General features: G+C 42.1%; 1 protein-coding gene across 4 annotated transcripts in view; it reads right to left on the bottom strand.

Annotated features, from left to right (window-relative positions):
• UGT8 (UDP glycosyltransferase 8) overlaps nucleotides 1-25270 on the bottom strand; it is a 44948-nt gene that overhangs the window by 13273 nt on the left and 6405 nt on the right. For 2 of the 4 annotated variants that reach the window (XM_054066029.1, XM_054066030.1), the window contains exon 2: nucleotides 12336-13159. In XM_054066029.1, coding sequence (XP_053922004.1) covers nucleotides 12336-13157 — 822 coding nt within the window. In that variant the 5' untranslated portion in view covers nucleotides 13158-13159. Of the gene's footprint in view, nucleotides 1-12335; nucleotides 13160-13239; nucleotides 14028-17675; nucleotides 17697-25270 lie in introns of those variants that run through there. The other 2 variants (XM_054066031.1, XM_054066028.1) reach the window with 2 other exon arrangements.

Consider the following 25270-nt stretch of genomic DNA (forward strand, 5'->3'; position numbering starts at 1 on the left):
TCCTCTAACTCTTCTTCAAACTTCAGCTGAACACAGAAGTGAGAAGGCAACTCCTTGGACTTGGGGAGTTAATTCGAACTTTACAAATATATCACAATGATTACCTCTTTTGGTGACTGTAATAAACCACTTGATCACTTTTTTTTTTTCTTCCAACGCTATTTATTTTGAGGCTTTGGCTTTATTGTGTAGAAAGACACTCTTGCCTCAAATACCTGAAGTCCTATCAACGTGGCTTTGCTGAGGCTACCCTGCAAATTTGACAAACTGACCAGCAGCTCAGAAAGACCCGGCTTTCCCCTTCCAAACTAGGAATCAAACTCAAACAATTACAACCCCTAAACACTGTGGAACTCAAAAGCAAAATTTTCAATAGAATTTCTGAAAAAAACTTGGAGCAGGTACTCACATAATGTGCAGCTGAAGAAGCACTGAAAATATAATTGTTCTTCAGACCGAAAACAAGCTAACATGAAGGCTGGATACACAGATGTATAACAGGATTTTTCCAGAAATTTTAATACACTAAAAGCTTAAAAGTCTGGGATTGGAGAGATATTGGCAAAAATTGCACAAGTGACTGAGCCTGTCTTCTTCTTCAGGCTATCTCAACAGTCAGTGGAGAGGCTCATCCAAAGGATAAAGCCAAGCACCTACAGATACACACATCACCTCTCTTCTTGCCTGGATCCATCTCCTCACCAGGCACAGTACGACCTCAGATGGGGTCAGCCCATGTGAAGAACAGAAAACACATCAAGGCTACTATAGCACATGTTACGTTCCTGAAAGGAACCGCGAACTACATTTTCTAACTGAATTTTTGTTTGCATCCAATTACAGCTTTAAATACATTCCCAACAAAATATCATCTAATACAGACATGAATTAATTACCATTTTCACTTAAGTGATTTAAAAATAACCTGTGCACATTAATGTATGAAATATTTAAGGGAGCCCCAATTACAACGCTACGCCAAACCCTGCCAAGGCCCCTGCCTATTCTCATGTTAACTTCTGCACAAATGCATGTTCTTTGAGCAAAATAGAAGACTGAGAGACTGAAATGATAAAACTTTCTTTCAAAGCTCCCTAACGGTCGATTCAAGTCTCTGGTTTCACTTTTGTTGACTGACTGATCCTGGTACACCAAGTCCCAGGGGAGACAGCAATTCATCTTTGGCCATACTCCACATTAGTTGGGCTTTCTAAACCCTTTTAATACACGATAATTTAACACGCTTACATGTCTCACAGAGAGGTATTGCACTTGTGTAGACCAAGCAAAGGTGGTCAGACAGCTCCTATTCCCTTCCTTCCCCAAGCAGGGAGCTTTCACACGGCAGTGGACTCGCCTCATGATCATTCCCCCCTCTCAGAACTTCTATGCATGCTTTGAAAACGCTGCCTTGAGTTTGTCACATAGACTGTCCAAAGGCTGCCTAAGCAGGCTTCTCCTTTTTCCATGTGGGTACCGTTAACTGCAGTCCTAGCTTTGCGTAGTAGCAGACCCCACGACCTCGCGTTGTTCTCTTCTCCGAGTTTGGCTGCCTATGAGTAACGATTTCTGTGTGACACAACATAACTGAAGAGTGAAGGTTCGCAAGGATCTACCGATCTTTTACTGAGTCGTCCCTGTGCCTGCGCAGGAAGAATAAGCACTTATTAATCTCTGTATACTATAGGCATGAGGGGAGGAGGAATAAATAAAATAAAATAAATCTTTTTATCATTCTCAGACAGGAATGCTATTGTGCCGACCCTACTATGTGAGCTTTGTTCTGTTAGAGTTTCTAATTAGCTATTCTTAGCAGGCTTCGATGCTAAATGCACAGCTGTGACTATAGAGTGAGGACCCAGCTGGCAGTAACCAGTGGTGCCTAATACTGCGCTTTGTTGCAGATAAACAAAGTACACAAATACAAACATAACCGGGTTTAATATCTGAAGCTTTCCCTGTTCAGCTGCTCGATTCAAATGTGTAATAGCACAAATGTCTGTTCTTTGAATATGGTTGCAAACCACCATTCCCCAATGGAGAGCACAGGCAGACTATGCAACTTCTGCTACCAAATGATGCTTAAAGTAGACAAAACCCGATCTATTTCAAAATAAATAAAAAAGAAGCTACATAAAGCCATCTTCAGAAAGGAGATTCTCAATGTCAAATAAACAGAAAGGTACACAGACCATTTTTATTAGCATCCTAACTTTTCTGGCATCTTCTAAATAGTACTTCTCTCATGTGAAACATTTAAATGTTACATTAATCCATTTTTAACCTCATTTCAAGTTTTACTGAATGACAACATTCCAGCATAGGCGGTTCAAGGTCATATAGATGCCATTATACAATCTCTACTATCACTCAGCAAACAGGGTCCTATAGTCTGAAAGTTATAAAATAACCCAGAGAAACACCATCACTTCAGGCAAAGTATGCTGTTTGTAGTCACTCACCATGAATTTTTAAATTGGTTTACAACCAAAAACAGTGGGTTTTTTATTTGCTCTAACAAGGAAAGGGCCAGAGCAAACACTTGCAGAAGTGCAGAAGACGGCTCGCACCTCCCTGACTCAACACACCCAGCTGCATTCTGCTGGCTCAGCCGAACATCTCCGCATCGGCAAATGCTTAAGGCACACACTGAAGGTTATTTTTCCACTAACTAAATTCCTGCAATTTAAAAGCGATGGCCATGAGGCAAACGCGCTCATCCCATTTTTATCAGGGTTTGTTGCTTTTCACTTCATCAGCCTCAGTCAGTTCAACTAACAGCAACCACGCTGCACTCAACCAGGACAAAATCCTTCCCCACCGGATTCCCCCCTGAATTCATTGCAGGTTTCTCAGGCACAAGTCACTGAGAGTCACCAACCTCCTCTCTGTTGTGGACCCGTAACTAAACTTATTCTTTCTGGTCTTCCTCCTCTCCCATTTTTTCTCTGCTGTCTAAAGTTAACCTGAAACTTCTAGCAAAGAAACACAAAAGGCAGAGTGCTTGTAAAGTCTCAGAAAGCTTTATACCTTGTCTTCCCTAGTTATGCTGGTGTTGGCTGACCTGCACCACATGCTTTTAAGATGCTAATAAATCAAATTCTATCTATAAACACAGCCCATGCAGTTAATACGCACAATATTTTTTCATATTTTGTAGTTCATATTAGCATAGAGTAAAATAATTCCAAACCCAATAATTGGTAGGCATTAAAAAAGAATACTCAGATTACGGCATGAAACTGAACTCCTCTGTTTTCTTGCTGGTTAAAGCCACGCAACACCACCAGCTGGGAAACAAGCTGTAAGATCTGAACTGTTTTCTACTAGGACCCCAAGCACTAAGTGCGCTGTCATCCCATATTAATCTAACGATGATGTTGATCAAGTGCTTTTTCAATAACATTGGACACGGATTCAGCCCTGCTGCAATACAGGCTTTTCCCACTTACGTTTCTCACTAATTATTTGGTGTCAGTATATATACATATACACACATACACAAACAGAGTACATATTTGGCTTATCAAAACGCACTGGAGGGAAAAAGTCTTTAAAGCTTTAGGAAGCTTTTTAATGTCTAAAACGTTGCATTTTCTTCTCCCTCTCTTCTACTATCTTTTCCTGTTTAACATCCAACACCAGAATTTTAAAGTCCATTTAAGTTCAAAAAGGAAGGAAGTTCAGACTCAAAAATGCAAGCAAGAAATACGGTACCACAAGCCTTTGTCTTTCCTTCCATATCTCAGCCCTCTCTAGAGTTACAGGTGCCGCCAATGAAGACTTTGAGAACACATTCTACCTAAAACTAGAGGTCAACCAGAAACTGCCATGCAAGTACTTCCCTGATGCAACACCCTCCATCAAAAATCCATTACTCACCGGACCTTTGGCAAGCACTCTGGGAAAGCAACCTTGCCTTTCAAATGAATGGAAGGTAGTAGAAAATAAGAAGCTTGCCCTTCAAGAGAGGTTATTAAAACCACTGCATAGAGTAGCAGGTGCAGAGGTATCCTCAAATCCAGGATTCAAATTAAAAAACCTTGTTGACATTACCACAAAGGCAATATTTTGTTCAAATTCCCAAAAACTCCTTATCTTTCCTAACTATAAAGCCCCGTTGCATGACTTGTAAGCATAGACAGAAAGCTTTATGATTATTAAACACAAATCTAAACCCAGGCTTGCCAACCCCCCTCTTGCAGTTTCAGTAGCTATTAACTTAGTTAGAATTGCTGAAGAAATAACAGTTAAGACCATTTTAACTATGGAGACTATGTTTTTACTTATTTCACCCATAGAACATCAGGTCATATTAAGTTGCAGCAGATACAGTACGAAGAAAAGTTAAAGGAGGTGAATTTTAATTCCAGATACTGATATAGAGCCCCCCCAACCCCCAATGAATCCACGTTATAAACTGATTTAGGTGGGAAATTTTGCCTTTCGGTGTTCCCGTACAACACCTGTGCTCTGTGGGTGGTAGGAGACAGAATTCTAACCTGCAGCTTTGATTTAATAATGGCAAGGTCTTCTGCCTTTCCTCTTCAAATTAAATAGTTTTTCTTTCCCCCTGCAGCTCTCTTCTCCCCCTCTTCTTTTCTCCCTTTTCTTTGTATTTATAAATACACATACAGACATATTTATGCACATATATGCATACATACACAATATATGTACATTTTTATATAACATTCATGTATTTTAAACAGGTCAATCACCACTCCTTTAACAAGCTTAAAATGAGCTGCCTTCTGAGCCTGTGTTTACACAATAAGATCGTGCATCCTTCTACAAATCCTCCCTAATCACCTCTTCTGTTCCTCCACTTGGTTCAGGTGACCAGAATCACAGTCAGACTCTTAGAAGGGCCCAATCTACCTGTGTCCTCCCCTCGCCTTTGTGTGAAAAGCCTGAATAGAAACCAGGCACCGCAGCAGTACTGAGCAATCCCCTGTTTTCACCTCTTAGGGGTCTGGATGAAGGCAGGATGAATCCCCCAGCAGGCGCTGGGTATCCAGCCTCCATCAGACCAGGGTTATCGGACCCAGCACAGCATGCTGTCCCACAGCATCCCCAAGTAGGCTGCGCACAGCCTGGGAAAACACCGGGAGATGCAATGGAGCAGCAGTAAATCAGCAGGTAAAGGTTAATATTCAATTAGAGGTATATTGCTGCGTTAAAAATTAATTGCACTCACTCCTTTCACTCAGTTTAAGGGAAAAAAAAAAACCAAAGAAACAAATAAATTAAAAAATTAGGACAACTCTGTTAATATTTTAATTTCTGTTCAAGGTGCTGTTGACACCGACACGCAGCCCCCTATCAAGATTGCTCAGTCAGGATACGACAGAAGACTACTTAAGGTCACCTGAAAAGTACATCCTCTGAACCTGGGCCCTGAAAAAAAATACTGCACACCAGGTTTCAGCCAAACACGAACTGACTTCCTGAACCTATGACTCCCTTGAAGGCAAGCTTTTAACGAAAACGGCATTATTTGGAAGACAGATGCTTTTTTTAGGCAGAGAAGCTGGAGATGCATTACGGGTTTTCTCAGCGCTCTCCCAAGAGTCAGGTAAGAGGTGCCTGAAGCCACACCATACCCCCTTCCTCGGCTGCTAATGCTAGGACAGGGAGCCAGGCATGGTAACGTCCCTTCTGCTTCCCACTAGTCAGGTTCATTTCTTCAGAAGCCTCCATCCTCCCCTGGAGGCCCCCGTCGCACACGCCTCAGCACCCCCAACAACGTTATTTGTCCTACATAGACATCAGTCTTAAAAACTTGCAAGTGACTCTTGCCATTAAAGTGCTGCTCATTACCAAAGTAAATAAACTTTGTTGATTTGTGTGTTTCAATATGAAAACCATCATAGAATCACCAGGTTGGAAAGGACCCACTGGATCATTGAGTCCAACCATAATAAACTAGATGAATGATGAACAACCAAAATGATGAATTAGAATATTTAAAACCAGAAAACTTGTTTACAATAGTGGCTTACGTTAATCCATTTGATTTTTTGTCAATAAAGAAGCACAGTAAAATAACTTATGTTGCTTTTAACTTCTCCAATTTGACCTATGCAACATCCAAAGCCTGAAGCTTGTGTATACTGGGAATGGAAAACGCAATCATTTGAGCTAAAGGAACAACCACCTCACACTTCTATAGGTCAACCAAATAAAGTTGCATTTTGATTGACAGTACAGGCTTGTTAAAGAGTTTCGGTGTTTGTTCATCAGACCTCTGGACGCCAGCTTCGGTTTGGCATGCGTACTTGGAGAGCCTGCCTTCTACACCAAGTCTTACTGGAGATCCTTCACTGCCTTCTGCAATCAGCCCTGCATCCTTTGTGTCTTACACCGTACTGGAAGATGCCGAGTCACCTATCTTCCTGGATTTAAAATGCAGCAGTACAGCAGGACCAGACATGGTTCATCACCCCAGCTGCACGGGAGCATCGGAGTGACACCTATGGCAGTTTTATGGCTGCGGGTACCTGAAGAGCTCAGGCAAGGCTTACAGGTGCAGCAAAAGATTAATTGTTGGGAGGGGAAAAAGCTGTATGTGTAAATATATTTCAGAGCCCAAATACATGATCATATGGTTCAGCACAGAATTTACACCATGCCCCATAATCTCCATCATCCTTAAAAGAGTTTTTACCTCACCAGCTGACAATCGCAGGCATTTTAAAACAGCTCTTGAATTGCTTCACATCACCAGAAATTTACCGTTGGAAGTAGCTCTAAAGAGCTATTCCCCAGACTTAAAAAAGAAAAATAAATAAAATGATGGTGTTGTGCCACACGTAAAAACCTACCGTTGGCAAGAGCTTATAGGTGGCGTCCTTGAAGTTGAATGAAGAAGAAAAATCTGATGTAAGCCATAAAATTATTCTTCCACCTAATTTTAATTTACCAGCATCAGCTACACACATGTAGCAAACATACAGCTGCCAGCAAGACTCAGAAAAACACCCCAGTTTTTCAGTGAAGATATTTCAATGCCCCCATTTTGTTACACAGATCTAGATCCGCATAACAAGATTGGATACGAGATCTACAGGGAGGGGCGAGTAAGTACTGTAATTGCTATTTGTTGACAGCTATTGCTGAAAGGACAGCTTCCACTTCTGAAATGCGAACAGCCTCCTTCAGAGCATAAATTCAGTTTACTCAGGTACAGAAGAATTAAAAAAAAAAAACCCAGATGTCATTTGTTTCTCTTCTCCTATCAAGGACAAATGGCATTGAGTTCTGAGAAGTTGCAGAAAGCATTGTGTTACCCAGCAGTAGTTATGAAACTTTAAAAACTGTGAAGAAGCAGCAGCTCAACTTACAAACTACAGAGTGGCATCAGTTTAGTTTGGAAGGGGGAGAGAGGAGGGGTAGGGGGGTGTTTGTAAACACCAACACAGATTCTCTCAAGCACGACTGCATCCAAACTGCAGCATCCAACCAAAGTCCAAACGCACCTACATCACTAAATAGTTGATGGAAACACCATTCAGCTGCTTTCATAGAATCATAGAATGCCCTGAGTTGGAAGGTACCCACAAGGATCATGGAGCCCAGCTCCTGTCCCTGCACAGCACAACCCCAACACGCACACCGTGTGGCTGAAGGCGTTGGCCGAATGCTTGTGGAATATCGTCAGGCTTGGCGCTGTGACCGCTTCCCTGGGAGCCTGTGAACTCTGCCCCCCCCCTCACCTGGGACCAGGTATTTCCTAAGGTAGCAGCTTGTAGCACCCAGTCAATTTCTACACTGATTCAAGGGCATATCTTATCAGGCTGATTAATGCTTAACTACACATCAAACTGGTCTGAAGGTATCAATGCCATAACAGAGGTTTCCCTATTGTTTCCTAAACTGTGTGTGACTTGAAAAAGCCAGCTTCATGGAGCTTCAGAAGATCCCTCCGGAGAAGCATACTAAGAAAGAGGCATTACTTTCCTAATGGCCACTGCCAGTTATCTGGAAAATACCGCCAGGTACACTTAATAGTTGAAGTCAGTGATGACCTTAAAGACTCACTATTCAGTCCGTCTCCAGCTTTTGATCTTTTAAGGCTAATTCTGCTCACACTGTCCTTACGCAACCCAAATTACACTGAGCCTGGAGTTAACAAACCCTGGACTCTTCCCTGTGCTCATGTAAGATTTTATTCACTTATGGTAACAGGTGCAGCGACATTAACCACCTCCTTGTCTTTTACAGAGCACACTATTTAAGCAAGAAACGGATTCCAAATCCATGAACTTCAATGAAAATAGCTTAAGTACCACAGAAGACAACTCCTGTACAGTGCCTACTGCCTATGCTGAACTTTGCGAAGCCATGATCAGCCCTTCCACCACGATGAAAAGTGACACAAGTTATGCTCGGCTTCATCCACCTGCAGCAGCGATCAGAAAGGCACAGGAGGAAACGTGCCATCCTCGGGAATTTGAGTCACAGATTAACAAACTGTGTCTGTAAAGGGCAAGACCAACCCTGCTACGCTGAGAAGAAAGCTCCGTGCCATGCCGCAGGGTGCCGCAGGCAGCCAGGCAGCGTGGTGACCTCCAAAGGACCTGCTGCTCTCCTCACTGGCTCTTGGCTCCCGCTCCTCCGCACGCAACCCTGCTGAGGGACACTGCGCCAAGTGCAAACTGACATAGGGCACTGCCTTAGAGGGAGAGCAAAAAGGAGGACCGGAGCCTGGCGAAGGCTTCCTGAGGCGTCTGGGCAGGCTGCAACCCAAAGACACATTTGCAGTTTGTATACCACAGCCAAGTGCTGTGCACTGCAGCTGTAATTGCTTTAGAGCTCAGAAGCGGCTAAAAATCATCCCCACCACGTGAGCTCCCAGCGTGATCGGCCACTGCTGGTTTCTGAGCGGTGCAAGGTAGTAAGGATATGCCCCGGTAAGGCCAGTTCCCTTTCCAGGTGACGCGCGAGATGCGCAGCTAACACAGAGTCCCTGCAGGGACTGCAGCCTGTTCCTAACGCAAGCACCGTGCCAGCACGGCAGAGGCTCTGCGTACACACTGTGCACGCTCCAGCAGCGTGACTTTGGCTACAACTACTGCGGTCCCCGATCTCAGCATCTCCCCCTGCAAAGCATGTCACTGAAAGCCCTCCCAAAATATCAAATGCGGCTACAAACCCTTACGTCTCCTGTCAAACGCCAGCAAGTGCTCCATTCGCAGGTGAAATAAGACTTCCATCTGAACATCCTCCAAAATAAATCTAGTTTACGTGCACCAAAAATACTGTATGCAGTAAGTGGGGATGATTGGAGGATTTACAACCCATCACCCCAAACCGAAATATTGGTGGGACAGAAACAGAGCAAAGAAAGAGACAGGTTTGTTTTCCCTCACACAGGCACTGCTATATGACATGGATATTCAGCACACACCCTGCCACCTTTAAATCCATGTTTTTCTTACTTCTCTTTAAAGAATGTTAAGGCAAACACAGGTACACTGTGAGCAATCACAACACAGAGCTACCACGTCCCCTAGAATTAAAAAAAAGCCATTCCATAACAGTTCAGAAAGACCTTGACCTGTCTCCTTTAACTGTATAGTTATTACCCTCTGCCTTCTCTTTTCAAGTTTTTACTCATCAGCAGAAAACTAGAGCTTTTCAGCTATGTGCAGGAATTCTGATTTGAATAAACAAACTACTTTTTACCTTTTCCACCACCCCCTAGTCTCCCCCAAATAAAAAACTCTCTCTGTGGATGAGGCAGCCGTGCCTCTGCTGAGGTGCTTGGGTATTTCGTGCTAAGCAGGTATTTTAGAGCTGAAAAAACGACACAGATTTTTTTTTTCTAGTAATACTCTACCAGAAGAAGTGAACTAGGTTAGTTATAACCAGTTTTGAAGAATGCAACAGACATTTGGCTTGCAATAATAGCTTAATTTTGCCGACTGTAGCTTGCATCTCTGCTACATTCCCCTCTTTTCTGAAGATCATCTCTGGGCAGGAACACTGCTTTACAAAAAACCTCCCGAAGCATCACCATTTCCAGCCCAACACAGTAAATGAGCTCTGCTCCCAGCTTAGCTTAATGCATCAGGCTAAAATCTACAGAAAATAAATTAGCAAAGGCTCCTGCCTCAGAGACACAGCAGTAACTGAAAACAGTCACAGCACTACTTGTCCGATTTTAATCTCCCAGAATAAAGTGAGACTCAGGAATTTTATCTAACTGTTCAGTAAAACCAAACCGATTGCCCAATAATTTACCTACAATACATACCTCGGTGGATTACGTGTAACAGTTTAGACATGGACAAATAACGTGGTAAAAGATGAACACACTCTGTCTCTCTCATATTCAATCAAATCCCACACTTGGAACACTGTAAGACTGAATTGCTTGATAAAACTGAAGAGAAGGTAAATAATGTCTCAGTTCACCAATAATTACACTTTTTCCCCCCACTGTAGTTAGTATTTGCCAGCATATACTCTACCTACAAATCCATTTCAAGGTCACTGTCTGGTTACACTCAACATCTTACTTATTGCTCCTCCTTCTTGAATTGCAAGGTATTGTACCAGATTAACCTCCCTGGGCCCAGAGTAAATTCAGAAAGTACACAGAAATATATTCTCAAAAGGCTCCAAATACGTATTTAATTGTGTGTGGAAATGTTATATATGTTTCTACACACACACACACACATCCCTTTAGCAAAACACTGAAAGAAGACTGCTTCTTTCACTTTCTCACACTCTGTTTTATAGCAAAGGAAGTATTTGCTTTTGAGGACAAATATTTTTTTGCCCTAAAGATCAATCTACAGAAACAAAAAATAAGACAATATTAGCACAGTGCCCAAATTGATTATGCAAAGGTATTTTTTCTTCCTATGGAACAAGAACACACCAGTTTGGAAAACGAAGAGCTGAAACTCAACCCAGACAACAAGGTTTTCCTGGAGAGGACAGGGCTGTACTTTGTTTAGACATCACAGGGCTACCTTTACTCTGCCTTCTCAGGATATCTGCACAGCCTAACACACGCTAAATACACGTACATTGATGTAAGCACAGGAAGGATCAGGTAGAAGCAGCACTGCTATGGCCATCTCTGATGACACCTTGGAGAAGAGACTATAGCGTATCTTGGGATGTAACCACAAATGCGTTCAGAGTGCCATGGAAGTGCCTGCTCTCATTCAGCTCAGATGCATTTGAAGTTGAACACGGGAGGAAAAAAAAAAAGACGAGGGAACTGGCTCAGTGTTTCACATCCTGCAGCCCTAATCGGAGAATTTCCTGATGCTTTCCAAGTAGGTGAAAAAAGGTACTGCTAAGACACTACCAACAGTGCAAAGAATGAAAACAGACACACCTCCCTCAGCCTTCCATGACAAATTTTCAGGCTAAAACAGATGAAGAGTGATCTTGGCAGTTTTCATGCAAAAAGCAAAGGCTGAATGAGGCAATTTTGAAAGTAAATGATTGAGCACTGCAGGTCTACCTACCTATTTACCACCCAGCCAGAAGCATCCATTAATAATCATTCCCAATTCAGGATCTATTTGTGTAAGTGGAAGGGGAAGTGACCCTTGGTTTTCTGTGAAATTTTGCTCTGCCTGTCACTCACCGTTGTGCTGCTGAACGGACATTCACAAATATCAGGTATCAAAGATCACATGGTACACTGAAATAATCAAACTCAATTACTAATCTTTGCAGCCAGAATTTCTGGAATCAATCCAGTCACCATAGCGATCTCAGTCCAGAGTTCAAGACCCGATGGTCAATAAGCGTATAGTAAAAATTCATATCCGACTACAGTAGTGGTGCTATTTGTATCAGCTCACATGGTCTCCATTTCCTGGCCTCTACGTTTTCTTCATGCTTATATACACCCAGTTTTAAACACATTTTAACATATCAAACCAAGGAAAGCAAGCACTCCATAAACACATTAATACCATGAAATTAGATAGTATAAGCTATCAGCAGACTTCTTTAAGCACAGGCAGTATTCATCCATTCTCCCTTCTTCCCATTTTAACCCACACCTGGTTAGAAGCTACAGATGTAATTTCCAAGACAGCGCGCACTGTTTTTAACTCTACTTTACCATTAAGCAAAACACTTCCTGCAACCACAAAGGACTCCTTTTGATGAGCCTGTCCAACAGTTCCCCTCAGCACCACCACAAGCTTCTTCCAGTGACTTTTAAGGGTATATTTCAGCAAGCAACAACACACAACACTAAAGCCCATTTGAAATTCACTGCTTAAAAGCTGCCACTTCTCATATGAGGTCAACCAGATGCCACAGAAATTACTGTAAAGCTCAGCAAACCTTACTTCTGGCAGAGGGCTGGCCGGCTTGGTTAGGATTCCTCCAACATAAACAACATTGGGTAGCGTAGGTCTTGGAAACTCCAGCGCTACATCAGTACAAAGCATCCACAGGCTGGATCCATGAACCAAGTCATACATGGACCGTTCCGGCAGAACCTTGTATTTCTGCATTATCCTTTCATATTTTGGCAGAACCAAAAAACTGACTCCAAATCTTGAAATAATATAAACAACTGTATTTTTAATCCTCTCAAATAGGTTCATGCGATCTGTGAGCAGTGAGTTAAATTCTGGAACATAAGACAGAGGAGCTGGAGCACTCACTTCTGCTGGATACCAGAGGCCCGTGGAAAAGACGGCATATTTCACCCCTAAAAGATGAGCTATAACAAATCCACACATCTCATTGGGATCTACCAGGAGGAGGTCAAATTTTTCCTGTTTCAGAGCATGCATGAGGTTTTGGTTGCCAACGATCATGTCGCAGTTCTTGGAATAGTGGTCCAGGATATCGAACAGTTCGAGGGCTGTCAGTCTCCCAGAGAAGATACTCCTCATCTTGGACTGGAGAAAATCATCCGAGGTGCTGCTGTTAAAGATCCCTGGGTAGCGCTGAAGTCTATAGTGATTAGATGGAGGAATCTCTCTGCCCTCAGAGAGGAGAAACACTGTCTGGTGACCTTGGTCATGCAAGGCTGAGGCCAGAGTCTTGAAAATATAAAGATGGCTTTCAAACATAATTGGCGGCACAACAACGATTTTGGCAGCCCTCGCTAGCCCGACAAAACCCCACAGGAGAATGAAAGCTGGAGCGTACGGCTTCATAGCTGAAACGAGAAATAAAAGCATTACATCAACAGAAAACAGGTTTCTATGCCACCTGGGAATTTAAAATAGAAGTTATTACATGGCTGTCCCATGAAAGCTGATCACATCTTCCCGTTTCGAGGTTGTCTTTACAGTGGTCATGGGGAACGAAAGAGCCACTCTGCTTCAGAGCACACGAGCACATTTGGTAACGCTCAGTTTCCAGCAAGATCTGCTTCTTCCCCTCCCTTCCCATCTGGCACTTGGGGTAAACAAGAGAATTCTTTTAACAGCACCACCAACATGGCACCTGCATTAAATGGCTGGAAAACCAACTGAGACAGTGAGGTTGGCACCCCCCATGGAGATACCACGTGCACCGCTTCCGAAGTATATACGCCATCCAACTTCCAACATGAAGTCAGTGCTGAAATTCCTGCCACATTTGGGATTTATTTAAAAGCACAACTGCGATATTGACACTGTAATCAATTTACATTAATAAGAAAGATGCTTAGTTCTAAAACACAAAGGCTTAAATTCTGTATTTATTCACATGACACCTGAAGGACGCACTGGTGATTGTCAGAGCACAGGACATAACATGACTCTTTCACAAATACAGTTCAGTCTTGCCCCCTCAACTGGAACTTCTAGTGTTTCTAATTTTGTAGTTTGCAAGATGCATACTTCATGCTGCAGTTAACATGGTTAGGAGTATTTCTACCACAAGATCTCATCCGATAGTCACCCACAGCCATCAGGCTGTCCTCCTTCAACCTGCACCTCTCCAAACTTATTTAAAGATGACGTTTTCTACCCATTTTTCTTCATATAAACCAATAGGAATAGAGACGATAAAGACATTTTTTTCTCCTAAAAGGACATGCAAATATATGCAATGCTTTTCTTTAGTATCAACATTAATCAGATGAATCACGGTGGAAAGTCAAAACTTGGCAGGAAGATGCTACTGTCAAATAAGAACCAACAACTACTGTGAGCTTTCAAAAATTACACATCCTGTTTAAGAACAAATGAAATAACAGGAGTTAATGCTACATCGGAACATCGCGACTTCTGCTGAAGCCCTTTTTCGCAGCACTTGATTCTATGAATCTACTTAAATCAGCAGTGGAGCACAAACTCAAGCACGGACTTTCACTTCTGCTGGAAACCCCACTGCTATCCTAAACACACGCAGTTCCTGACTGTAGCAGGCTGACGAGGAACAGGAAAACAGTTCTTCCCCCATGCTTCGGTATGCAGGGCCTATAAAACGTTGTATGTGCTAGATGAAAGCATTACAAACACAGCAAGGGCAAGTTAGAAAGCTCCTCAGCCTCTTTAACCCTTCTGGGACGGAGGAACAAGCACACGCCAAACTAAGCTACCAGCTCTTTTCTTCTGCCCAACTGATCCACATGGAAACCCGACTCTGTTGTGGTGTCCTTAGCAAATGACCACAACAGAAACAGGCAATGCTGCTACTCATTCTTTGTTATCTCCTTACCGTCTAGTGTTATAACCCACCTTCAACAGATCACTCAAGACTTCCTTTAGATTTATTTATTCTTTAATGTAACGTGGGTTACCAGTTCACCAACACAGCATCTCAGATTTATACTGCTACTACATAATACTTAGCTTTCCACAAAATGCCCCAATGTCACATTCAATATCAGTACAAATAAGCTATGTTCAGATACAGTCAATGGGGCCCTACTGGAAGATAGCACTCTTTAGGTAGGTGAGGTATTAAAAATAAGTAACTAATTGTTCATCGATTAAATACTCAAGAAAAACGATAAATTAAACTACAAAAAAACCCCCACCATTATTGATTACATCTCCCCATTCTGCAAGCATTCCCACAGTATTAAGTTACTGCTCCTGTCTACAACAGCAGTATTACAAAACAGTGAATGGCAGTGCAGGAATGGGAAACTCGGAAACAGTAAACGTTCCTATGAATGGTAGGAATCAAAAGGACCAGGAGCCTCAGAGCTAGTCGTGATCCAACAGGTTGCCAGGACACCAGCAGTACTTCGTTCTCCTGACCCAACAGAGGCCCAGCGCACAGCAAGGGAAGATACAGTCCTTAGCCCCAAGGTGTGTTTAGCACAGCCAGGGTTATACACATGCCACCAAAAGCCATGGGAACTGCTTGTGCTTCCCTGGGAGGATGACAGTACCATCCCACCACTTCCTATCCATCCAGCAGCAACCTCTTAAACAGGAATCACACTGGATATTTTGCTCTTTACAAAGGTACTATCTCAGTCTTTACAAAGCACTACCTACCTCACACAAAAATCCGTCAATATAACTACCAGCCATTTACCAAACACTAAGATTTTATCTTCTTTAGGTGTATCAGCATCAAAAAAATATATAACATGCCTCCCTTGGGGTCGATAGATTATGGTATCTTCAGAACCATAAAAAAAAGAATCACTTCTCAAAAACGCATTATGCTATGAATTTATTTTCAATGCAAGCACCTTCCACGGGGACAGGGAAACGTGTGTATAGGACCTGCCAAGCCACAGAGATATTAAATACATAATGCTAATAGAGAATTGCCAATTAAGTGACATTTTTATTGGGAAAATTGGCCTTGACCGTATATTGGACTTTTGGCAGGAGCCTGCAGGATGAAGCTTCATCATTTCATCCCCTGGCCAAGCAGAAGCAGGGAGCTTGGAAGGTTCGTATTTAGCAGGAACCAGGGCAATACGTAACAGCACTTTGTAAGCCAGTTAACCACGAGCATAATTCCCATTTGGCAGACTGGGATGGCACAAGAAGTGGGTGCTCAGTGCCATCATCAGGCCAACAACACGCAACTATGCAAGATGAGCTCCAGGCTCAGTCCCAGGTGCCCATTCACTCCAACTGCCCTCGGGAATGAATGCCTTCAGCACATAAGGCATTTCCACCAAGACAAGGAGAGCAGCGGAGGCTTGCCTATTCCCGCGGGAACTCCTGATCTGGCTTATCTCCGAGAGCAGCAAGCAGCACCGAGGTAGACGGGTCTGTGCAGAGGTCAGGAAAAATCATGAGGTGGTGCTCAGCTCCTCAAAAGCAGACCTACAGGGACTCTTCCCGCTAAGCTCCAGCCACGCATTGGTGGTGAACTACCAAAATATATCACTTGCCAAACTGAGTAAGAAAGACTGACATCCAACACAACTGCTCCCTGTGTCTGAATACCAGGAGCATAAAAAATTGTCTAGTGTCCTGACAGAAAACAGTAAAGAACACCCAAAGCCAGAGAACGCGTTTCTCCAAGACAGTTAACAATGTAAAATCATTTTCTACCTCTGCTTTAAGTCCTTCCACTTAAGATCTGCCTGCATTAAATAAGATGATTTCGGTGTCTGAGCTAATATAAAATACCCTTTTATAATAGAGGGTGAAAAGAAAAAATCTAAATTCCCTATAATTATAAAAAAAACCCCACTAAGCTATCCCAGATAGAAGCCATTACCACTTCCAGCCAAAAAGCCCTAAAAGCAATGGCACAAAGGAAAATAAATACAAGCAGAGTAGCTTTGTATGAGTGTAACCAACTGCTGACTGCAAAGAGCTCACCTATAGGAGTGTAGCATGAAAAAGTTAAATATTTAAAGAAATACCAAGAGGTTAAACATTAAACCTACTCCAACAGTTCCTCAAAGTTAACGACTTACACGTGGTTTGTTTTCTGGGGTTTTTTTAAATGAAAGAAAAAGCACAAGTTTTAAACTGCATTACAGCAAAATGAGCACTTTGACAGAAGACTGCTGGAGGGATGTTTTCAACTGACCAAAACAGTTCTAAATCGCCATTTTTTTTTTTTTTTTAAAAGAAGTATTTCTCAATTCACTCAAAGACCAAGCAGGACCTGGCACAAGAACTGTAACTACACAGAAATGGGTGACTTTCAGAGGAAAAAATAAGGGGAGGATCCTTTCCCCTCATTGTTCACTTGGAGATTGTGCAACGTAGAAAGAAACTCAATGACATTTACAGTTATATAAATTAAATGAGAAAGTCTTAATGTTTAAATTAATATTCTAAAACCGAACTAATACTACATTTATATTTCAACCTTAGAAGTGGTTTGAAAACAGTTCCAGTTAATAATTTATGTAAGAGTCAATTACAGGACTGGAATACATACCAAAGATTAGATGTACTGTCAAGCCTTAATGATTTGCCCATCACTAACTAAAACTTACAGGCACATTTGGGTTTTTTCCTGCTTTAAATCACTGGCTGCCTACCTCAAAGAAACAGCCATTTTCAAGCCAGCAATACCATTGTCAGTGTTCTCCTCCACCGTAGTGAAATCTAGAAGCCAAAGAGGTTCTCAAGCACCTTGTAGCACAGCTTGAATTCAAACACCACGATTATACATCACTACTCAGAAAGGTAAACAGTTCTTACACACTTACATATACCGTAGCAATGAAGTGCTTTTTATTCATGCTCCTGACTTCTAAAGCAGCAAATGAAGTTCTACAGAGAAGAGTTCAGTGATGCTATTACCTTTGTTGAGTTCTTCCCTCCCTTTCAGCCTTTCTTTAGATGCTCTAAGGTTTGTTGAGTTTACCCAGGCAGTTTGGTCAGAAGCCCGGGACCTCTGCTTAGAAAGGTGCCCTTCATACTAAACCGCAGCACTGTACTGACAGCAAAGGAGCAATCTCTCTAGCTGCTGATGCCTCTCACCTTACCCAGAGAGCTCACATTACTCATTACAATTTAACAGATACCAGCAGACGTTGCAAGGAGCGAGCTCACCAACCAGGCTTCCACCTCTGCCAGCCCCAAAAGGGTGACTGTGCAAGCTAACCACGTGCATCACTCGAGTGCAATTACCAAAAAGGGGTGAAAATCACATCTTATCAGCAGCTCAACTTCTATTAAAAGTTGCAAACCTGATGCAGTTTCTGCATAGGGAGTGTGGATCTTGCCTAGTGATCAGGTCCGTACTGCAACTGCGTGCGGTGGGCTGCCGGCCAGGCTGCTGCACAGCCGGTTGCCTTTTCTTCGCCAAGTCAAGCTCAACATAAGTTACCCCACCTGCTCATATCTCTGTGAGGTCAAAAACCAGAACCATAAGCAGTGCAGTGTCACTTCAGCATCCAATCCCACCTTACTATGCCCAACAGCGGCATTTACCACAGGTAAACATGCAGAGCGTGTTTATTTCTTTTAAAGCATCTACTGTAGCAAGTAAGAGGAGACATGGTTGAAAACATGGTTAGGAAAATGCTGAGCTAGGCTGTGACCAAAAAGACAACTGGTTACAAAGAGCACCACAAACTCCACCTGAAAAGCACACAAACAGCTACTGGCTATGGTTTACTACTGCTCTTAATAAAAAGGAAGCATTAAAGAGAAGAAAGAAATGAGCATGGTCTCAGATGTTTATCTAATGCATTACCTGATTTATTGAAGCCCCAGTTTATTGATGCCCTGCCTACTCAAAATCCCACCGATATTAACTTTTAGTCCGTGCAAATCTGTTTGCTTTGGCTGTTATTAAACACAGTTTTACAGATAAAGCATGGTATCCAGCCTTTACAGGCTTGTAAATGTTTCAGTTAAGCACACGCAGAACCAAGCCCTACGCTCGCTGCATGACCAAGGGCCCTGTAAGCAAAGCCTTTTATCAAGCCTAAGATAGCCAGGAATGACTAACAAAATGCACCTACGGTTAAGTTTGAAGCTGAAAGAGGAAGAAAATATTCCAAGACAAATAAAAGGTTCTCTAATGCTGCTTACAGGATGATTCAGACATAAAAATACATGCACCCAAGACAAATCTTGGCTGTGTGTATCAGCCACACGCAAGCAGCTGCTAATAAAGACAAAAATATACACACACACAAAAGCTTGAATGCAGTGCATTGATTTAAAGCTGGGGAAGACTGAACATAGAAAAGAACAGGTCTGTCTTCATTTGTGACATCCTCCAAGGTATCTCCTCAAACAAATTATTTTCTCGGGTCCCTCTCACAACGTTTTCTTTAAGATTCAATACCAGTCCACACCAGTACCAAGCCCCAGGTAAAGAAATGCTGCCTATGTGAGGAAATGCCATGACCAGATCAGACCTAACGGCCAATTTCAGAAGATGATCAAATTATCACAGACAGAGGAAGATTTTAATTAGTGGAATAACAAACAACAATGAGGAAAACCATGTTCTTCAAGCTAAAAGTACAAACCCTTTAAGCTGGCAATTGTAAAATATATTTTTAACCTATACCACTGCTTGCTGTACTGTACATATTCCATAGATCATAGGGAATACTACTCCATAATCCTTTAGAAGCACTAAGGTAAGACCAATAAGCGGACTTGAGGCAGCAAATCACAGTCGAAGATTAAGAAGTGATTGCAACTAAGAACCCATGTAGTGTAAAACAGACGAAAGCATCAGAGGGGTCTGAAAGCACAGAGCCTTGGAGCAGCAAACCATTAGATTACCTAGGAAGAGACTCAGATAACAGGTATTACACAAGGTTTGGATTTATATCCTTAAATTTTTCCTATCACACATCTTCTTACTAATTGCTGACGAAGTGCATGCTATCATTGTTATTCTGTGTTGAAATGTTTTAGATAAGTGGCGAGATTGGGCTTGTAACTACAGGGTCCTGTTTCAACCAAATGAATAAATGAACAAATTAGTGGAAATTATTATAAAGAAATGGAGCAGTTCGATGAGTACAGGAATATCTCATCTACTGATAAAAAGCGAGAGGAAGATTTATAGGCATGACGATGTCACTGTAGCGATCTGTCAGAGACTTACTGGGTTGGTTATGCAAACAGCAAAGGCGTTAAGAGGGAGTCAAAAAGATACGGATGCTATAAAGCCCTTTTAGTAAAAACTTATTTGTGCAACAGGTTTTATCAGGCTTTGAAAGATTTGACCTGAGCTTTAGTATTCAAGAGTTGAGCAAAAATGATTTAAAAACCTCACTCAAAAGGTAGCACAGCAGTAGAGAAGAGGTGCTTCTCTTTCAACACGCAGGTTTTACACAGAGTATTTGCAACAGACGTGCTAGTAGATAGATCTTTTTTTAGTGATTCACATGCAAACAGAACTCTCATGCAAGGCACCATGTCCTATTAAGACAAATTCATGGCAAGTGACCGAGTTATAACATTCATGCTAGCACTTCGCCACTAGCTTTCTGACAGAACAGCTTTAAAAGAGTCTTCATAATGATGGAAAACAACCCCAAACTTCAAAAAGATTAACTGTATCTAAAAAGATGAAAAACTTACAAAAACTGCCTTGATTGTTCTATGAAGAGCTTCTGAATTCATACCAGATTATTCTAAAGTTATTAACAGTAATACAGTCAATCTTTTAAACAAAGCAAGTTATAAACCACAGCAAGACTGGCATACTTTGGGATTATGATATTGCAGTACTGACAGCATCAGTCAGGAAGAGATTTACCTGAGGGTAAAGGATTCAAGTCTAAATAAATGTTTTGATAACGTGAAGTATGTTATAACAGGGCAAAAGCACATTCCCCTTCGCAAGGCTTTCATTTCTAAACACTCTACGCACTAGAACTGAGCAGAGTTTTGAGTTAAAAATACATATATATTTTATTGAACTTCACTATTGTACCAGCATCCACTCTCAAGACTCAGTCCAACAAATGGCATGAAAGCGACTTTCACAAAGATTTTCTACCCTGTGAAACACTTATGTTTGCAAACTTACAAGAGAATATATTTTAATAACCCAAATGAAAGTAACAAGAACAAGAAGAGCAAGTTCTCTTTTTTCCTGCTGTGTGCTGGTTAATCCAAAAGAGCGTATTTTAAGATAAATACAATCTGTAAGTCTATCACCTTAAGTAGTGGGGATTTGCATTTGCAGACACTACACTACCTGTCAATGTTTTGGTAAAAACGAGTGCTATTGCAAACCCTCCTGGTTTGAACAGGTCTATAATTGCTGCATGAAGGAAAAAAAAAACATGTTTTTGCTGCTGGCCTCAGTTCAAAGCAGCAGAGCAAGACGAGCCCAGGCTCCCGGCCCCACACCTCGGGAGCCGCACTGCACCCCCAGGACCGGGCGCAGGGTGGCACGGGGACACATCAGTAGGACAGTTCAGGTCGGGCTGCGTTTATTATTACAGGCCTTGTGCCAGAGGAAAGCTGACCACATATGTACACGGTGTTGCAATGGAGCCGATGTGCCATCCTGGACCTTGGGACAGAGAGGAAGCACAGTGCAGAAACCTGAGAAACGAGAATTCTGCTTCAAAACCTACGGACCTTCAACTGAACGCAGCCTCAGTGTGACAGCCGCTCAGATTTCTCCGCATTGGCACTATTATCCAAGTCTTTTCCTTGCTGCCCATGCTTACTCCACCCCCAGCACCTTGGAAAGAGAAATGCTGACTACACATAGTGGTAAAGCCATCTATTTGAAGGTGAGACACGTATATTCCTTGTGGAGAGATTTGTCTAGATCATCTAAAACAAAGCAAGCGTGTTTTCTGACAACTTATACATCTTCCTTGCAGCTACTGTGAACGCCGAAGATGTGGTGTTTCGGCACCAAGATACCCTTGACAGAGCTCCCTTGACTTCTGGAGACCTTTCCTCTGTACTTAGAGGAAAGCAATGTTTCCCAACCTGCTACAACCATTCTGCATCACAAAGAAAGCAACCAGAAATAATGCTGTGACATTGAGAGGTGGGGATATTAACGTAGAGAAGCCAACAGGTTACTCCACACTTACAGAGACACCAGTGGTGTTTAGGATGTAACTTACTGGCTCACAAGCTGTCAGCCTTCTGTGTGACACATGCACTACCCAGAAGAGCCCGATAACAGGGCAAATTACATCAACTTCTCATGCTGCACAGTCAGGAGCTACAGGAGTAAATGCAGAAAGAACAGCAAGACTTTCTACTTGCCAAAAGCAAGGAGGCTTTAGAGCCACAGCAGCCGATGTGGACAAAGACAACACCAGTGAAGGGTTAAATGAACCGAGTAAAATCCCAACTCTGCCTCATTTGAAACACTTGAATCAGCGAGAGATCTTCCTTTGATAAAACAACTCTCCAAGGAGAGGATGGACAAATTTCAGAGCACATCTTTGTAGTAAGCTAAATATGTTGGTGCAACAAACACCGCCTATACTTACGTGCTATCATCATGCAAGCATGATTTTTGCCTTCTGAAAGAACCTCAGGATCTGAAACAACATCAGTTTTAAACCTCATCCCACTTTACTGGGATTTTATTTTAACTTCAGGAATTGTTTGGGGGGATGCTTTAGTTTTCGACTACAGCTAGCTTCAGCTTGGTACAAGCTCTCTCTGGTCACGCCATCACATGACACCTAGAAGCACTGAATGAATTTCTTTGTTCAGTTTCTGACTTCATCCTATAGCAAATAATTACATTTTAACAAGCCACGCAAACAGAATCACAAGGGACACTACAGCAGGTTTGTTTCTGTAAGGGGAAATACAACTTTAATCAACGTTTAAATACTTGATTTAATGTTTTGCTCTTATCCAGCTCAATTAAAATAAGTGAATCGCTTAAGACTACGCAGCAACATCACACATCAACATTCACCTTGTTCAATCTGTTCAGCACTAGGTTCAGTTTTGGAATTTACAGGTAGGATTTTTTTTTTTAAAGCAAATTGTCTTTTACTTTCAGGTTTGTGTTTTGTAGCATCTGCGCTGAACTATGTCGTGGTAGAATCTGGTTGTTACATACAGTACTTTTACCCTTACTCTAACAGGTTTTCTTCCTACGCAGTTTAATCCTCAGTCTCTGATTTTTAAGAGCGAGACCGCATCACTTAGAGTGGGATACAACAGAAATCAACTCCTAACCTTCTGAAAGGCACTGCCTACACCCAGTAAGGGTTAAGAAAATACTCAGGTTTTTTTGCAGTAGTTTGTATAAAGACAAATACACAGAAGCTTTCTCCAATCAGTCGCTGGCTAAAACTAGATTATAACTTCAGAAAGGAAAAGGTCTAAATAAAGGGGTTTGAGGATTTTCAAAGACAATCTGAGACTTCAGTACAATCTATTAATTTACAGATATTAAGGGGGAGGATGATAGAGACATAGATCCAAAGGTTGCAGAGGGGCAAGATAAAGATCATTCACAAAGGATGGTCTGGGTGTAAGACCGAAACAAATCAACAATAAACCACCCAGATGCGTATCGAGTGCTTGTGTGTGTGCACACACATCTGCTCCTTCCCACTGAAATTGCACTGCCTGGGAGACAGGACAGTCGTCCTCCACTTCTGGAAAGCAGCTAGAACTTTTTGAACGCTATCACTATATACTAACAAATATTTGGTGAGGGTTTATAATAGAAACATGTTCTGCCATAAGCTATCAAGTTCTTTCACCAGTACATAGCTTGACACAAGATCGACTGCTTAATGAAAAATGTCATCTGGGATGAAATTTATTGGGAATACTCCAGGCTGCTTGTACTTCCATGAAAATAAAGCCAATTGATAAATAAGGAAAACCGTTACCGAAGTAGCACAAAGCAGAGTAATTAAAGATTCATTACAGCGACTGGTTGAAGAAATCTGGCAGCTTTAGGTTGCACAGTTAAATTTGACACGCTGCATGCCAGACTGGGATCTATTTTACAAAACGCTCAACTTGGAAAGGAAAATTCTCAGATCATTTTTGCCAGCAATATGTGGAACCACAGCAAGATTCCCAGAGTCCAAAGCTCATTTCAAAGGAGCAGCACGGCAGGCTTCCTGTATGAAAGACTGAGCCACCTCTCGCACCACAGGAGCTGTTGCAGCCAGCATTACACAACTCCAGCTCATGCTCTGAGGACCACCATGAACAGATACAGGTAGCAACCTGATAGAAACAATGGTTCTCAAAAAGACAGGAGCCATCTGAGTATGCATCTCTTCCCAGTTTGCCCAATATACCTTGTCAGATCTTCGCACTTAGCTCCACAGCCAAATTCCTTGGCTATCTGTTTGCCATTAGCGTAAGGAACAGTAATTGCAGGTTAAGAAGTTATGACCGGTACCTGAAAAGATTATCAGAGAGGATGGGGAGCCATCACACTTTGATGTGTTCAGAACTTGGACGAGAGAGAGACACACAACCTTCCAGCCAACACTTCTAACCTACTGACTCCACAGGCACCACAGATGGTTAACCCTTCCACTACCGTGGCAGCACGTACTCCTGAGGATTGCCAATGCCAAATCTCACCTGCAAGTTCCTTACTGGCAGCAACTTTCTAGTCAAGAACGCTCTCGAGAAAGATACTGCTACCAAGGTCCAACGCACCCATGCTATTAAAAAAAAAAAAGCACTTTTCAGCACCTGTTTATATTATGATAAGCTGGAAGAACCAGCGTCTCAAGCAAACTTTCAAAATCAACATTTCCCTATGTGCATACAGCATCGACATTCTCTAACAACCCATTAAGGAAAGCACTAAGCCTTTTTCATCTGGAACTGACAATACTACTACCACAGCGCAGTAAACCTGTTAAACATGAGAAGGGAGAACCCAAATCACATGCTCACCTGAAAGAATATTTCATTATAGAATTTCCAGCAGTACAAAATGTTGGTGTACGTGGCACAACATCTCCTCTGTTTGCATTGTTATTCTTATGTCTATTTCCCACCTTTCATCTGACACAAAAATATTTAATCAAATCGTAGCAGGGGAGGGAGAACATCGCTTTCCATGAAACAAAACAGAATCAAATTAATAACTAAATCTGCATTCTCAGTCAGTTCAAGGACAGGTACAGCCCAGAGGAGACCTTGCAAGCGCATTCTGAAGAGTAGATTCTCTCTCCAGGCACTGCACGTTGCAGAAAGCACATCCCACTGCGCTGCTGGGTTCGACCGCAGCAATGGGCTCCACAGCCACGCTTCCCACCTCACCTCAAAAGCAAGCTCTGCACCTACACACCATTTAAATTATCCTAATGATTCAAGCAGTATCCTGGCCGAAATTCTTGTTCCTAACTCAGATGTCATTCAGAGATACATGCTTCTTGAATCCCATTCATAGTGTAAACTACAAAATACCCAACTTTTCTCTGAATTTGAGGATTTCACAT

This window comes from Cuculus canorus, chromosome 4 (assembly GCF_017976375.1).
Source record: "Cuculus canorus isolate bCucCan1 chromosome 4, bCucCan1.pri, whole genome shotgun sequence".
Classification (NCBI taxonomy): Eukaryota; Metazoa; Chordata; class Aves; order Cuculiformes; family Cuculidae; genus Cuculus; species Cuculus canorus.